At 46.6% G+C, this 16116-nt stretch overlaps 1 protein-coding gene across 3 annotated transcripts in view; it reads right to left on the bottom strand.

Moving 5' to 3' along the window:
- Positions 1-12401: 12401 nt before the first annotated feature.
- Arid1b (AT-rich interaction domain 1B) overlaps positions 12402-16116 on the bottom strand; it is a 350225-nt gene continuing 346510 nt past the window's right edge. For 2 of the 3 annotated variants that reach the window (XM_031352241.1, XM_031352242.1), the window contains exon 20: positions 12402-15514. In XM_031352241.1, coding sequence (XP_031208101.1) covers positions 13790-15514 — 1725 coding nt within the window. In that variant the 3' untranslated portion in view covers positions 12402-13789. The remainder of the gene's footprint in view (positions 15515-16116) is intronic. The other variant, XM_031352240.1, reaches the window with a different exon arrangement.

The following is a 16116-nucleotide window of genomic DNA, read 5'->3' as shown; positions in this document are numbered from 1 at the left end:
GAGGAGGAGGAGGAGGAGGAGGAAGAGAGGATGCTCTTCAAAGGAGACCCCATGGGAATCTGTCAGCAGAGTAAACTCAGACATGTAGCCCCATGGAATTAACAAATATGCTCAATGCCAGATCTCAGAAGACCCAAAGTGAGCGAAGCAGAAGCACACCCTGCCCTCACGGACCTCAGCAGAAGGCTGATGGATCAGCCCAGGGCACACTGTGTGTAGAGGAATTGGCAGGTGTTGTCCAGGGAGGAAGCCTTCAGGGAGACACCAGGGGCCTCTGCCCAGACAAGAATGAAGTTGGGTTGAAGTGAGGACCATTAAGCCTGAGACAGAGGAAACAGCCCTGGCTGTCCCTGGAGAGAGGCAGCCACAGCTTTCCTGGACCTGTGCCTATTTCTAGTGGTGTCTATTTGAAGCCATCTGATGACTTTGTTGCTGAGAGAGTCCCAGCAGAGGGCTCTTGCCTGCCCTCTGGAAGGCTAATTAGTCCCAGGAACAGCACGTTTGCAGGGCTTGTGGGACACAGAAACCATCAGTTGGCACAAATGGCCAGGACAGCATGAGGCAGGTTTCTTTCTTTCTTTTTCTTTTTTTTCAGTTCCAGTCAGTTTTTATTGACTGTGGTGGGATAAAAGTTATTTTCAGTAGAGAAAATGAAAATTGTTATAATAGAATCCCAGGGATTCCTAGGTATTGAGTGTGTAGGGTTTCTTCCCTTTATCCTGTAATTATTGACACAATGAGCCTTTATTAATCAGAGCATGCTTTCCTGAAGTATTTGGGTCAGAAAAAAAAGGGGAAGAATCACTGTTTTAAGAATTTAATTCATGCCACGCTGTGGTGGCACATACCTTTAATCCCAGCACTTGAGTTCAAGGCCAGCCTGGTCTACAGAGTGAGTTCCAGGACAGCCAGGACTACACAGAGAAACCCTGTCTTGAAAAAAATTTAATTTGCTAGCCTTAGCATTTTCAGTATTGTATGAAGAATTACTCTTAGCTGCTAAGAGCTCTTCTTCTTTTTTTGGAGTGGGGATTTATTTTTGTTTTTTATTAGGTATTTTCTTTATTTATATGTCATATGATATCTCCTTTTCCAGTTTCCCCTCCGAAAAAAAGAAATAAGATGAAATAAAAACAAAAACAAAAACAAACCCTTGTTCCCTCCACCCTCCCCCTGCTCACCTGCTTACTGGCCCTGGTATTCCCCTACACTGGGGCACAGAATCTTCACAGGGCCAAGGGCCTCTCCTCCCATTGATGACCAACTTGGCCATCCTCTACTATGCACATGCTGCTGAAATAATCAGACCCACCATGTATAGTCCTTGGTTGGTGGTTGAGTCCCTGGGAGCTCCAAGGGTACTAGTTAGTTCATATTGTTGTTCGTCCTAAGGGGCTGCAAAACCTTCAGCTCCATCGGTCCTTTCTCTAGCTCCTTCATTGGGGACCCTGTACTCAGTTCAATGGATGGCTATGAGCATCCACTTCTGTATTAGTCAGGCACTGTCAGAGCCTCTCAGGAGATAGCTATATCAGGCTCCTGTAAGCCAGCACTTGCTGGCATCCACAATAGTGTCTGGTTTTGATGATTGAATATGGGAAGCATTCCCAGGCGAAGTAGAAGGAAGACCAAAATGTGGATACTTCATTCCTTCTTAAAAGGGGGAACAAGCCGGGTGGTGGTGGCACACGCCTTTAATCCCAGCGCTTGGGAGGCAGAGGCAGGCAGATTTCTGAGTTCGAGGCCAGCCTGGTCTACAGAGTGAGTTCCAGGACAGCCAGGGCTACACAGAGAAACCCTGTCTCGAAAAATCAAAAAAAAAAAAAAAAAAAAAAAAAAAAAAAAAAAAAAAAAAAAAGGAGGGAACAAAATACCCATGGAAGGAGTTGCAGAGACTAACTATGGAACAGAGACTGAAGGGTGGGGCAGGTTTCTAATAGCTTTTAAAGGTGGCTCTGCATTTGATTGACAAATGCTGTATGTCCCCAGAGCTCAGGATGTTAGCTCTGCCTGAGCTCCTGCCTACTCTCTCTCCTTTAGGCATGACCATTTTCATTGCTGACTTCATACCTGCGAGTTCATCACTCCTGTTCTTCCGAGGAAGGACGCGCCTGGCTCTGAGGTTGTTGGAGGCCCAGCTGAACCAGGCTATAACCTTTAGCTCTGAAGAATATAGCCACGACCTGAGTCTGTATCCCCTTAGCCACTCACAGCCATCTGTCTGTTCATGCCCCCCCTTTCCTTTCCAGCCCTAGTTGTGTCTTCTCTTCTCCAGGCAATTCCAGAAAGTTCTATTTGCTTGTATCAGTCTTCTCTCCCAGAAGCAGGAACATGGAAGAGTTATGGTTCTTATTTCCTCATCTTGCCAGGATGGCTCGGCCAGAGGACACAGGTGCTCCTGAAGGGTGATTTCAGGTGCAGGATTTGAAGGTGGTAGAGCTGTCACAGGGCAGACCTATTACTGTGCCTCAACTGCTTGAATATATCCCTTCATTTTGTGGAAAATAATGCTGTCCCTACCCTGCCTGTTACACCTCAGCACTAGTCTGTCCCTACCCCCTACCCCGTTACACCCCAGTACTGGTCTGTTCCTACCCCGCTCCTTGCCCCGTTACACCCCAGCACTGGTCTGTCCCTACCCCCCACCCCATTACACCCCAGTACTGGTCTGTCCCTACCTTGCTCCCGCCCCCTGTTACACCCCAGCACTGGTCTGTCCCTACCTTGCTCCCGCCCCCTGTTACACCCCAGCACTGGTCTGTCCCATGTTTCTCTACAAGCTTGTTTTCCTTCACAGAAAGACAGCTTTGGATTCTTCACGGCTCCGTGACTTGGTTTCTCCTCAAATAAAGGGTTTCTATATTCTATACAGGGAAGGAGCCATTCCCTACAGGGCGACGCTGACTCTGTCTCTCCCAAGCCCAAAGCATCTTTAGACTGAGTACTCACCCTGTCCCAGCATGCTCTTGGCGTAATGAGACCTCACTCCTCACCAAGTGACCACTGTGACCCAGGTGGGGAGCGGGTGTCTCAGGATTTTGAGAAGGGAGAGAATATTTTGGAGAGGTATGTGGTAACTACTGTCCAGTTATCATGGCAACCGCTGAAAGAGGGCTTGCCTGAAGAAGCCCCAGCGAGTGTCATAGTCTAGAGATCAGCTGTCAGTGGCATCAGGTAGCCAAGAAGGCTTAGGAGACAAAATGAGGTAAATGGCCTGGGCATGGGGTGTGTCCACTGCCTCTGCGTGTGTAAGAGCTTGGTATTGCACATCTTTGTCTCCCCATCAGGTCCCTGTTCTCAGCTCTGGGTTGCACTTATCTAGATGCAAAGTTCATGCAACTGGCAAGGTGCACATGGGCTTCTCTACCTGTGAACTTGGCGGAGAAGTCATAATTATTCTAAAATGCTTTTTAAAATGACACTGAAGAAGCATTTTGTAATAAAACCTACCCTTGTCCTTGGTCACAAATGGGAGAACCTAACCAGAACCCCTGCCTCTTGTCTCTCTGTGAAGGAAGGACCTCTCCATGCCAATCTGGGTGCCACGGAACCCCAAAGGGGCAAATGAAGGGACTTAGGATATGAGCAGCCACCCAATGGCAGAGGGCTCAGCAGCCATTCAGGTCCCATTTAAAAGGACAGAGCAATTAGCGTCATGGAGACAGCTTATAAATACCCCCATGGAGGCGGTCTTAGTAGTCCAAAGGAGAGTTGCATTTCTACCTGACTGCACTGTATCCTTCATGGCCACACTTTCACGAAGCTTGCCCTCATCCTGACTGAAAGCTTTCTTCATTGCTCTGCTCCTTTGTGGCCTCTGTAAAACCCTCTTTGTATTTCTGCCTATCCCCACTTGCCTCCTTTCATGCCTGAGGTTCAGGAGGCACATGCTAAGGTACTGCGTGCACAGCAGAGGGTCTCTGGTGCAGAGCTGTCCCTACAGTGACTCCAATCTTGCGGCCACTAGGACCCCCAAAGCTGTGAGGTTTCTCTGCAGGCTTTCTTATGTCAAAGAAATACGATAACGTGATTTTGTGTAAAATCCCTCCTCACATCCATCAAATTAAGAGAAAACAAACCATCAGATACTTTAGAAAACTCTGAAATGTAAAATAAGAGGTTTGTATAGAGAATTCAGCCAAGAGTTTCCTACAAAATCATTTTTTTTTCAGGATGTAGAAAAAAATTCCATTATAGTCTCATCCAAATGGGGAAATGTCATCCATGAAAGGAGACATTGAGAGTTGGAAAGAATCATTTTGAGCAGTAAAACATTAATTAATTGCTCCTCTTATTTAGGTCTACAGAAGCAGCAAACCGTGTCTTAGGTATCTCAGAAAGCCACACAATTATTGAAGAGCCCTCCAAAGAAAACAGAAGGTGAACATGATTATGGCGGTCATGGAAGGCGGGGAGTGTACAGGGTGTCTGCCCATATTTGGACAGGGAATGATTGAAAAAAAAAAGATCAAATATAGAAATGACATAAACCACAGTCTATGACAACATGAAAGGCGAGAAGGAATAAAATAAACAAGACCCCCTCCCAAACCAAGACTGCAAAATAGAGCTGGGGAAGGCTTCGCAGCATCATGTCCTCATGAACAATTAGGGCACAGTTAAGAAAGGGAAACGGCGGTGTGTTGAACAAAGTTAAACAGAAACGACAGGATCTCAGCACACAACCAAGTAAGGACAGTGATAAAGTGAGAGGGAGTAGACAAAAAGCTGTTTAGACAGCCATGGCAGCTGCAGTGGTGGCCATGATGCTGGGAGCAGGTGATGGAGGGCGAGAAGGATGCAGACAGCTTACCTCAGCTGAAGAGGATGAAGAGCTGCAAGAGGGCAGTATGGAGGAGGCTGGGGACAGTTTAGAAGAAGCATGCAGGCCCAGAGCAGGCCAGGCGCAGGAGGGCTTAAATTTCATGAGAACATAGAGCACCTCATCTTCTGGTATGGGGAATAGCTTCAGAAAGCAATTTGGTTTTGTTCATCTTCCTGCCATTCTTGGTGAGGCAGAAACCAGACTCCTGACCCGAGCAGAGGACTGTGGCCGGTGACCTGGGATCATTGAAGGGCCACAGGGCCACACAGCATCCCTACCCAGACCTGCTGTGAAATGCCCATAGGCCATTCAGGAACTCAGTACAGAATGCCTGCAAATGGCCTTAGGGAGTACTATAATCTAGGTGCTTGCTGTGGGATGTTCTAGGAGTATGGGAAAGCTGGTCTAGAGGCATTGGTAGCTTGGAGAAGTGGAGGCCACAGTCAAAAGGGCCATGCAGTGCTATATCATTCTTGGCTCACCTGGAGATTCCAGACTTGGCCATGAGTGTAGCTGAATGGAAACTAGTCACTTACCACATGACCTGACATAGTCTCTCTCTCCAGAATCCTAGGGTGCTAGGTCCTGCAGAAATCAGGAGCTGCTATGGGTCTCTACTAAAGCGCTCCAGTTTCTAGACACCCCACTGATGAAGGCAGATATGAAAGTTCACGTCTAACTCTAGGAGTGGGTGCTCAGTGAGCAGCTTGATCCAATACCCCTTGCAGAGGCTTTGGAAGGCTTTGTGGATGTTTCATCTCAGCCTTCAACCTGAAGCCAGATTCCCCGGGCTCAGGACTGAGGGCAGCTAAGGACACAGGCCGCAGGACAGAGGTACTCTCTCAGAGAACAACTTGCAGGCTGAAGCACCAACACCATGGTAAGCATTGAAGGCCACAGTCTTGTGGTAACAATTGCTGAAGATAAAAAAGCAGCATGTTCTCTGCGTGCGTGAGAAGTACGGCCACTGGCTACACACAGTCACAGAAACTTCCCTCTCTGCACGCACTGGGAATCCCAGATGGATATCAGGCCTCAGTGTCTCCCGGAAGGAGCAGGTCAAGGAAGAAGCCCCAGCAATGAGCTGAAGGGTGTCTCCCTTCCTACAATGGGACAGCTCTCCCTATTGGTTCCTAGGTGCTGAGTTGAAAGGACAGGCGTCATTTGTCAGTGGACTGTCTATCTTGGGTTCCATCCTGTTCTCTTTCTTCTGGGCTTTTGTCAGTTTCCATTCCTTTCCCTGTAATGTTCTTGCCCCGAATCAGATCCCAGCCCTCAGATCTCTGCACATGCTAAGCTGGCCCCAAGGTAGCCTATGCTGACCACTCCATACAGATGGTGCTAGCCCTATATAAGTCTAATTCCTGTATCCTGCACCTACTGGTGAGCCCTTTGGGGTTCTGTGGAAACCCCAGATCTGGGGTGTGTTTCCTGCTGCCTGCTACTCCTTAGACTAGAAACAACACAGATGTAGGGTCTTATGACTGAGGAGGTACCATGTGGGGCTGGAGTCCAGGTGCCTCTCCTGAACACTCTTGTGGCCAAGTAGGTCCCTGGTGTGCTGGCCCCTTAGAAAGACCCCTGTTTCTAGGCCATGGTTCATCCTTATCTCCTTTTTGTTTTGCACCCTTGTGCCCTCTTCTGCTTTCTGATACTTCTCAGGCTGTTTTGTCTCAGTCCTCAGAAACCTAGAGGGAGTCCTGCAAGCTCCCTGATGGTTGCCAAGCGGGCCCCAATTCTCCCAGCAACATCTTCTAAACTGTAGACTCAGCTGTGGTTCCAACACTGGCACCTCTCCTCCTCCAGACTGCCGCAAGCCTGAAGACGAGCTCTTTGGCCGTCCTTTTTAGACATCAGCATGCCCAGGACCATCCCTAGCTCTCTGGTTATGAAGAATACCTTCTCAGGTTGTACCTCCAAGCTGGGCTGGGTTCCTTGTCCGCATTATGTCACTGTACGCTGTGCCAGTGTGCAGCACTGTCAGGCAGGATGGTGCACGTGCTCAGTCCTCTGTAGTTCTCCTTAGAGCATATCTGATGGCCGGTATTTATCCTCTCAAGGAGAAAGCATGGCAGTTTGTGACGTGTCTATCCTTGGCTCGGGCTCTGGCCACTGTTCCACTGTGGGGAACAGCACCAAGGATCTTAGGAAGACTAGATCACGGAAGGATCCGAAGAGCCCTGGTCTCCCAGAAGCTGGAGCTGGTTCTGCTCTTTGGGCTCTTGGAAGTCCTTGTTCACCAGTGAGCCCTTCAGTGGTGGGCTGGAGCTCTTCCTGGAGGCCAAGAGGACTCAAGTGGGTAGATGTGGCAAACTGGTCGGTGGCCCAGAATTGTGACTCTTGTCTCGAGCCCTGGGGAGTTCTCCAAGAAGGGCACTGAGGTTGGACTGCTTGTGAGAAACTAGAAAGAACACAGCCCTTACTTCTGGCTCCACAAGGCAAGCCAGACAAAACGGTTAAAGGTAAGGTTCCTTTAAGATATAGCCTCAATTCTCCACACAGATGCCTGACTGCAGAAGCAGATACCAGGGACTTACATGTTTGACTATAAGCAACAACCATTAAAGACAGATTCTATGGACGAGCAGATGTCAGTTTCTGACAAGACTTGATTGCTCAGTACTCTGAGCCCACAAAGGAATATATCAAATATAATTTTTGAAAATAGGCTTGCCAATACAAACTTCCACTCTAACCAAACCTGATTCCCCACCCCGGCTCCATTCCAATCCTGCCACCAACACACCAGCTATTCAATGTGAGGAGAGGGGATTGCACGTCAAAGTTGGCTGAAGGTGGCCTTCAGTGCAAGCTCCTCTTCAGAAGTGCAACTCATCTCGATAAATCACTGGGGCTCTCTGCCACTAGGAGCCTGCTCCCTTCAGATCATGTGGCCCAGGAAGCACTGGCCACATGCTCACAGCATGTGGTGAAAACAGAAAATGTTGAACACAGGCATTGTGCATTGAAGAACCCTGTTCAGTATATTTATACGGAACACATAAAATGCACCTCCTGTGATGGACTGGCATTATTGAAACCGTGAGCCAAGCTAAGGCGACTGGTGCTAATACCCCAACCTTGCCCTGGATGTCACTTGTCTTTTGGGTGTCTCCTTTTAAGGTACAATAAAGGAGGGCTGAAAAGTTGAAGAGATCAGAGAAATATCTCAAAATTAGGTAGCACCCAAAAAGAAGCTGGTAGTCACATTTCAGGCCGTTGCTCTAGGAGTACCCGGAAGGGGGCTTCAACCTCAGTGTCTAGCGCTAAAAGTCAAGCCATTGTGTATGGATGGCATTGTGCATCTCAACCTTCAGAAAGGCATTTAGGGTTCAGACAAGACTTCAGTTTCTCCATGTTATTATCTATGTGAACTCATAGACCCAAAACAATTTTTGAAGAAATGTAAATACTGATCAATAAGGGATCTGTGAAGGTTCATGTGGGACATGAACATGTCCGATGTGTCCTGGAGCCCTGGTCCCAGACAGACTGTCTCATAGACTTACCCAGCATTCCTCTTGAGTGACTTTGAGAGGAAGTCAGAAGGCTCCACAGTTAACTGACAATTGTGTTTCCCTTTCAACATTAAACACATCCTTGAAGTTTAAGGATTATGAAGATGAAAGCAAGAGAGAGAGAGAGAGAGAGAGAGAGAGAGAGAGAGAGAGAGAGAGAGAGAGAAAGAGAGACAGACTCTGGAAAGGAAAGGATCCATAATTTGTGCAGACCTTCCTGATCTGGGATAGGTTTATTATTATTTTAACTGACAGTGGTGGCCAGCCAAGCTTGAGGCCTCAGGGTCCTTCCTCAGCATGGCAAAGAAAAACCCTCATGCACATGAGCTCGTCTTTGTGCTGGAGCAGTAATGAGACCCCTCCCGTCTGAGCCAAGGGCCCCATACACCATGGCTTCTGTTTTCAATGCTTATGGACCCTTCTGAATATTGTGTAAAGTTCAGTCAACTTAGGCACACAGTGTGGCCCAGCTTCAGGTGTGGTGAGTGTTGGCCTTTGTTCTTTTGGAAGGGTAGACAGGACAGGATGTGTTCTATACTGAGACTTGGGTGAACAGCTAAGAGTTAGGAAATCCCTCCAGGTGCTGAAACCGACTAAGGCTTATCACTTCCCAGAAAGCAGAGGATGATCATTTGCTTGGACTATCTTCTGGGGGAGTGTCCATAACCAGTGCCTTGACTCTGGGAAAACCTGGTCAGAACACATGGTGCTCAGGCCATCTGAAGGCCAAATTCTGGCAGAAGAGAAACACCCAAGGGTCACTTTTCCTCCTTGCTTCTCAGGAACACAGACTCAAAAGTGTGTTCAGAAACTTCCTCTACTGCAGAAACCCACTTGCCTAAGTGGGAAGGGATCGGTGTCTTTAGGGACTCTGCTCTGCATATCCCATGGTAGGAACATCAAAACCAAAGACTGTGACTGGTCCCCTGCCACATTTGGCCTTTGGGAGATGTTAGGAGGCACTTTATTTTAGAAGCAAGGTGGGGCAGGGCAACTGTACAGCATGGTGGTTTACGTCATAGTCTAATTCTCCCCAGGCCTGGAAAGAAGGTGGGATCTTCTGTCCTAAATTCTATTTAACAGAGAAGTTTCATGGATCACCTGGGTTCCTCTGACAGGAACCCAGGCAAGTGACAGGACATTCGCCTCAAATGTTAAAAGTCACCAGCTGTGGCAGGTTGTAGAAACAGCAAGAACAATCTCTTAGGCCTTATTTTAAAGCTAGGACGTGTGTGTATGTGTTGGGGGGGCTGTTGGGAGGGCAGTCAAAGGAATGCAGAGTGTAGAAGACACTAAGTTTAAACAATATAAGTTTCGTAGGCTACAGAACTAGAGACAGTTCAATGTTCTCTCGCTAGGGAGGGCATCTTGGCTTACATAAAACAAACAAACAAACAAACAAAAAAAAACAAAAACAAAAAAACCCCAAAACCAAAAAAACCCCAAAACACCAACCAGTACTTTTTCTTAAAGCCCTGAACCATGTTTAAAGGAAAGGGGTTGGGGGACAGTTCCAGGCTCACAAAGAAAACACTCAAGTCAAACTGGCTCAGTATGGCTCAATCTTCCAGGATACCACGCAACCTGTTTCTCTCTTCCTAAGGCCTTCGGTTTCCCAGAAAACACTATGGAAGAAGCCAGAGTGAATGCCCAAGTCCCTGAGGTCAGATTTGGCAAGACAGATGAGTTTCAGAGTTTTGACAATTTGGTGATCTTCCACTGACTCCCAATTTCTCCTCAGCATTCACATCTGAAATCCCAAAGTTAGTTTGGAGCTCTGAGACTTCAGATGACTTTACAATTTGGGCAGGGCATGAAATGGGGGGCTGGAGAAAGCAGGGATGTAGAGTACTGGCTTTGAACTAGCCGGTGTATGGTTTTGTAGGTTCTGTAGTCCCAGATCTGGTTTCTGGTTTGGGGGGCACTGGGAACGTGGGAGCCACTGGTTATCTTTCCATATCCCAATGGAAAGCCCAAGAGGGAGCAAGACACAGCTCAGGTAGACAGGGCCCCCGGACTGCCTTTGGATGAGGCTACACGCCACATTGGGATTCCAACAGACATACAGCCTCATTATTCCTAAGCATTGAGACTGGGTCAACTTGTTTGTTGAACTAAAGCAGGACTATTTCCCACTGATGATGACCCTGGGAACCCAGGCATGGAGCACATACTCACATGTCTCTGCCAAGTTAATGAATAGTGTCCTGTTTTAGGAGATTACACAGAGCCATCAGAAATATTTACCAGAGCTCTATACAACTATCTTGATCATGATATTCAAGATCATTTCTCTTGCGTGCAAGAGGGACATGGGCTGATAGCTCTGGGCACTGGACTGGACTGGAAAGAACTGCCCACAACCCAGCAAGAAGCAAGAGGTTCTCTACCTCAGTTTCCATGTCCTTGTGGGTTGAACGTAGGGCACCAAGCACATAGTTGGAGATGGATAGCTCTCAGGGCAAACGTTATCCAGTTCTCAGAAGTTACGGTTAGGAACTGACATTGTAGAAGACCACCCATGGCCCCTGTCAAAAACGACTCTGTTTTAACTTGGAAAACCTCATAACTACTCTTTGAATAGCTAAGTAAAAGTTGATTGTATATCCAACTCCAAGACTTAAATAGCTAATTTTTTTAGCCAATGCCAGCCAATAGTATCTCTTATGTGACATTAAAAAGCACTCAAATACCAACAGATTCCACTTTATAGTACCATTCCAAAATACTAAACTCTCTTTGTACCTTTATTTCTCTTTTTGGTACACACTTAAGAATATGGGCATCCGGTAAATTTCTGAAAGCCCTGGAAAACAGCTGATATTTTTATGACAGAGCAGCGACTTGGTATCGTCAGGAAATGACAAGCAGGATGCGCATCCTTCATGGGCTTCCGGAAGTCAGATTTGCGTGAGGGGGGGTTGCACAGACATGGGTTTTGTGTTAGTGTGTGCTGCGAGTCTCTTCTAGGCCTGGCTGCTGTACAGTCACTTGTCTTTGAAAGAGATTACTCTTCTGACAAGGGAACTGGGGGTCTTGGGTAGCTCCAGAGCCTGTCTATACCTTTTATTCATTGTCTGCAAGAGAGAGATTAGGGTGCCATTGAACTCTCTCTTGCACTCTCCGTATTTTCATCAGGGAACACTAAAATCTGTCCTTTGCAAACAGATGTATTACAATCTAGCATAATTAAAATGGAGTTTTGATTCAACCCAGATCTGTTTACTGCCATGATGTGGGGGCTACCCGGTGATGGGACTGCTTGCAGGAAAAACCAATTTCTTTCTTGTGACACCAGAGTAACATCTCATCCGGTTGTAACTGTGTGTTCCTGTCTAACACTTCTAGATGTCAAGTGAGCAAGGTGAGCCACAGTAACAGGTGTGGGAAGTGTCAATTGAAGAGGGCAGAGGGAGGTAGAGAGAGGGGGACGCCAGCAGCACGGTTTCAAAGAGACTGAGCGTTACACAGGAACAGTCAGTTACCCAGGAAGAAACACTTTCCATCGGAGCAGGGCATTAGAGAGCCAGAGTACCAGGCAGGCAGGGGGAAGGTATGCTCTGAAATAGAATCATCACTTGGCACTATGTATACTACATACAACAGAACATCACGTTCTTTTTAACATTGCACAATATAAATATTATACACGCTGGAGTAAACTAATGCAGAGTAACTTGGAGGCACACAGAAGAAACATGGCGGGTGCGGACTTGGGTTAAATCAGTAGTGAGAGGCAGAAGGTCATGGTTTCAGGTCAGTTAGCTTGGAGGGCCCTGTGTCACATGGGTTGGCAGCCACCACCCATCTATGAGGGAATCACCACATCTCAATGTCACCAGAGTTAATTGCTTCATAGAAGACCTAATTAGCTAAATAATCTAAGAAAATCAAACTGTTGCTCCCACTTTCAAGTAGGAAACTCTGAAAGTCCCTTCTGGCCTTCAGGCTTCATTACCAGGAAGGGGTTGTTACAACTCCCCTATTTCCTGTAAATAACTTGGTTACTACGGCAACCATGCTAGGCAAACTAGAACAGCATTCAAGAACACCCATCACAGTGCGTAACAAGATTTAATGTACATTTATTCTTAACATGTGGGACATATAAAGATTTTATACTGAATAAATGATATTCATTAAGCCAGAGGAAAAGGAGGAATTTACATCAAGTTTTTTTCTTTTTTTTTCTTTTTTTCTTTTCTTAAACTACATTATCTTGAAATACAAATGCGGATTCTTGTCACAGAAAAATCTTTGAAGTTGTATTTCTTCCGTTTAGTTGGTTTTTCTTTCTTTTTTCTTTGTATGTACTGGTATCCATTTTCTAAATCAATCTGTATGCAACCATTTCCACACCTTGATTCATGAAAGCAAATTGGGACCAGCCGCTCTCCCAACAGAGCATGACTTTATACATACAGAAACTTGTACATTACCCTCTTTTTTTGTTTGTTTTTATTTTTTGTATTTTTTGTTTCTTTTTCTTGTTTTTTGGAGATATGGTCCTAATGAAAAAATATATAAAATAAAAATAAAAAATTATTTAAATCTACCATCACTTCGTAGTTACCACATCATGAAAAAGAAACTAAAAACTTTGTACTAAAAAAAAAAAATGAGGGTATGTTTAATGTACAACTTCTATATACATCACAGCCCATAGGCAGTAAAAAAAATATTTAAAAAAAATGATGAAAGGAATCTCGAAGATCTGTCCCGTGGAGGCTGAGCCACAGCAGACATGGCGGTCGTGGTGAGGAAGCAATCCCGCTGTTGGCTGCTAGGAGTGGATTTTCGCCCCTATCTGAGAGCGCTGTTTTTTGCTCGAGGCCTAACGTACCCACTTTCCTGTGGAGAAAGCAGTATCTCTGACTACTGACTGCCACACCTCCTTCAGCCCCTACACTATATCTCTATAAGTTTCTATTGCACAGAGCTTTGGGTGACAAGATGCAGTTTAGCTTTTCTCATTCTGTGAAGAATAAAATTCATAGGAAATCAATTTAAGGATCAATTTTCCTTTCACTTTTTTGACTCAGTGTGGTGAAATTTTCCTATCTTAGCATTTTTTTTTTTTGCTAAAACGTTTTTCTTTATAAAGTCAATTCACTTCCCCAAAACTGCAATAAACATGAAAAAAATTATAAAAAAAAAAAAAAAACCCAAAAATGTGACATTTGAATACACTAGATGGCAACTTTGGTTAAAAAAAAAAAAAGAATCAGAAAACCCCCAAAGGATGTACTTATACACACAGACAGCAAATATTAATTTTATAACTGTTCAAATTAATGATTTAATTCCCAATTGGTAAATAGTGAATGGGGCAGAGGAGCAAAGATTTTTCTTTTCCTTCTTCCTACACTGGAGAAACGAGAACAGAAAACAGCCAGTTATATGTGACCCTCTAATGTTCACTCACACATGTGTGCCTTCACGGATGTCATAACTGCCCAATCTGAAACAGTACATCACAGATGACAGATGCAACCAGAGAGTTCAGGACAGCTGATATCGATATATCCAGCAACCGACCCTCGTGCAAAAGGAACTCTGAGCGGTTCTCGTCCACCCTGGCCATGGCCAGCAAAGCTTTGGCCGCCCTGCACATCATGTCTACACTAGGGGGTTCCAGAGGTGGGGGCTGCATGTGCATAAGGTTATGCTGGCTCTGCTGGTACTGCGCCATCGTCACCCCGTCCTCTAGGAAGCTTATCAAGTTTCCAATGCTTCCTTTCTGCACAGCTATTGCCCTTGCCGCCAGTGTGTCCCCCTGGGCAAGGTTCGATAAAAGCGCCATGGACATTTCTCGACAGACTGGATTTTTGCGATCCCCAACGTACCTAACTAATGTAGCATAAAATTTCTCCTGACGACTAAATGGAGGCGTGGCCAAGATCAGGTCCACGTTGTTGTCCTGGATACTGAGTTTACACAGGGTCTCCAGTACAAGTCTCTGCGGCGACAGGACTGAGTTGGGCCCCACAGTGGGAAAGGGGTCCTGAGCTTCCGCGGATGGGCACACCATCCAGTGCAGCAAGCCGTCCAGGATCGGCAAGCAGATACTCTCTGTGTAAGCAGACAAGTCTAGCTGCCCGGAAATGTTCGCCAGCGTGACCAGGGTATTATCCCGCAAGACCTCGAGGCAGTCCCACCACCACTCATCTTTGCTGCAGGCCACCCCCTTGTCCTCATCCTCCTCCTTCTCATAGGTTTGTGGCGCCCGCTTTCTCTCCGGATGCTCGTGATGCAGCAGAATCAGCTTTCCTAGGATCAGCACCAAGCCCGGGTGTTTGGACATCTCTGCATCATTGCCAGGCACGAAAGACAAGCTCCGCACGATGTTTGACACACAGATGCAGCGCTTGGCCAGTGAGTCCTGCCAGTGCGCGATGGTGCACAAGGGCGTCTCGTCTCGGCTCCTGGGCTCGTCCTCCAGGAGCCTGATGTTCCGGTGGCTTTTGGCCTGCTGGATTCCAAAGGGAAACTTGCCGCTGTCTGTTTGGGGTCCTGGGTTGGTGTCTTCAGGCAGGGCCCCTGGCCGGGCAGACAAGACATCATCGATGGTGGCTATAATGCTTTTCTCTGGCTGCTCTTCAGAATCGCCTTTGCCTTCCAGCTCTTTCTTCTTACCCGTGGAGCTTAGAGGCGGAGGTGGACGCCTGCGAGGAGGGATCTCCATCTTGCTCTCGAAGTGAGTCTGGATGTGCTCGGTGGTGTCACCACCACCTAGCTGCCAGTGGAGGAGCCCACTGTTGAACTCCTGTACTCGCCCCAGCTTGTCGGACCGGTCCACCACAAACAGGTTGTTCTTTTTGACAATCTTTATGGGCAGCTTGTCAAACTTACTGGCCTGCTTTGGCGTCTCCTTAGGGTCCACAGAGGCATCTGGAGCAGTTGGGGCAGTGCTGCTCTTCCCCTCTGACTCCATCTTTTCACTGTCTTCCTCCTCCTCCTCTTCTTCCTCCTCCTCTTCCTCAAGACACTCAGCAGCATCATCTTCTTTCCCAGAATCGTCTTCTGGGCACTGGCTGTCGTCTTTCTTCCCTGCACGGTGATCAAGCGCCTTTTGGCTGGGGTCACCCACTTCATATTCCATAAGAATTCCGAAAATGTCAATTAGGCATTTTCGAAAGTACTCTACTAATAGTTCCAGGAATCCAGACAGCTAGAGAAGAGGGGAAAGAGAACAGATACAGGGTCAGGACCTCAGCTCTGAGAGAGGAGGCAAGAGCCTGGGCCTAGGGTAGCTTTGGGTAAAGATTTCCATACTGTTTTAATATCCTTTTGGCCAGACCCTAGAGGGCATATCACATGTCTGAGAGCTACCATCCTGATGACAGACCAAGTGTGCATGAGTGTGTCTTTGCTTCTCTGCCAACTGGCACTGCCAGCACCGGCACCAGCTTTTCTTGGCCATGGCTCCAATGTATGGAAAGCTCCACTGTTCTCTGCGGCTTGCGTGATTTAGGGAGTATATTGTGAGGAGCAGGAGCAAGGCTTTTATAGACTCTCAGACCCAGAGTGAATCTATTTGCTCCTCTACTATTTATCTGGGAGTCGCCTGCTGGGCTTTTTATGGTTATTATTCTTAGGATTTTTATGGTTATTTTTGTCTCAGGTGCCATAGGTTGCCCTGATTTACATTCTTTCTATATCTTTTGGAGGAGATAATTTCAGTAATGTAGTAGCTCATAAAGACTGAAAATTATAAACAAATCAATTTAGTCCCTGATAAATGAATGAGACTACTTTATAAAATGCAATTTT

Source organism: Mastomys coucha, unplaced genomic scaffold (assembly GCF_008632895.1).
Source record: "Mastomys coucha isolate ucsf_1 unplaced genomic scaffold, UCSF_Mcou_1 pScaffold5, whole genome shotgun sequence".
NCBI classification, from domain to species: Eukaryota; Metazoa; Chordata; class Mammalia; order Rodentia; family Muridae; genus Mastomys; species Mastomys coucha.
Note: the sequence above shows the minus strand (reverse complement) of the source record. Positions and strands in the feature narration are given on the sequence as shown.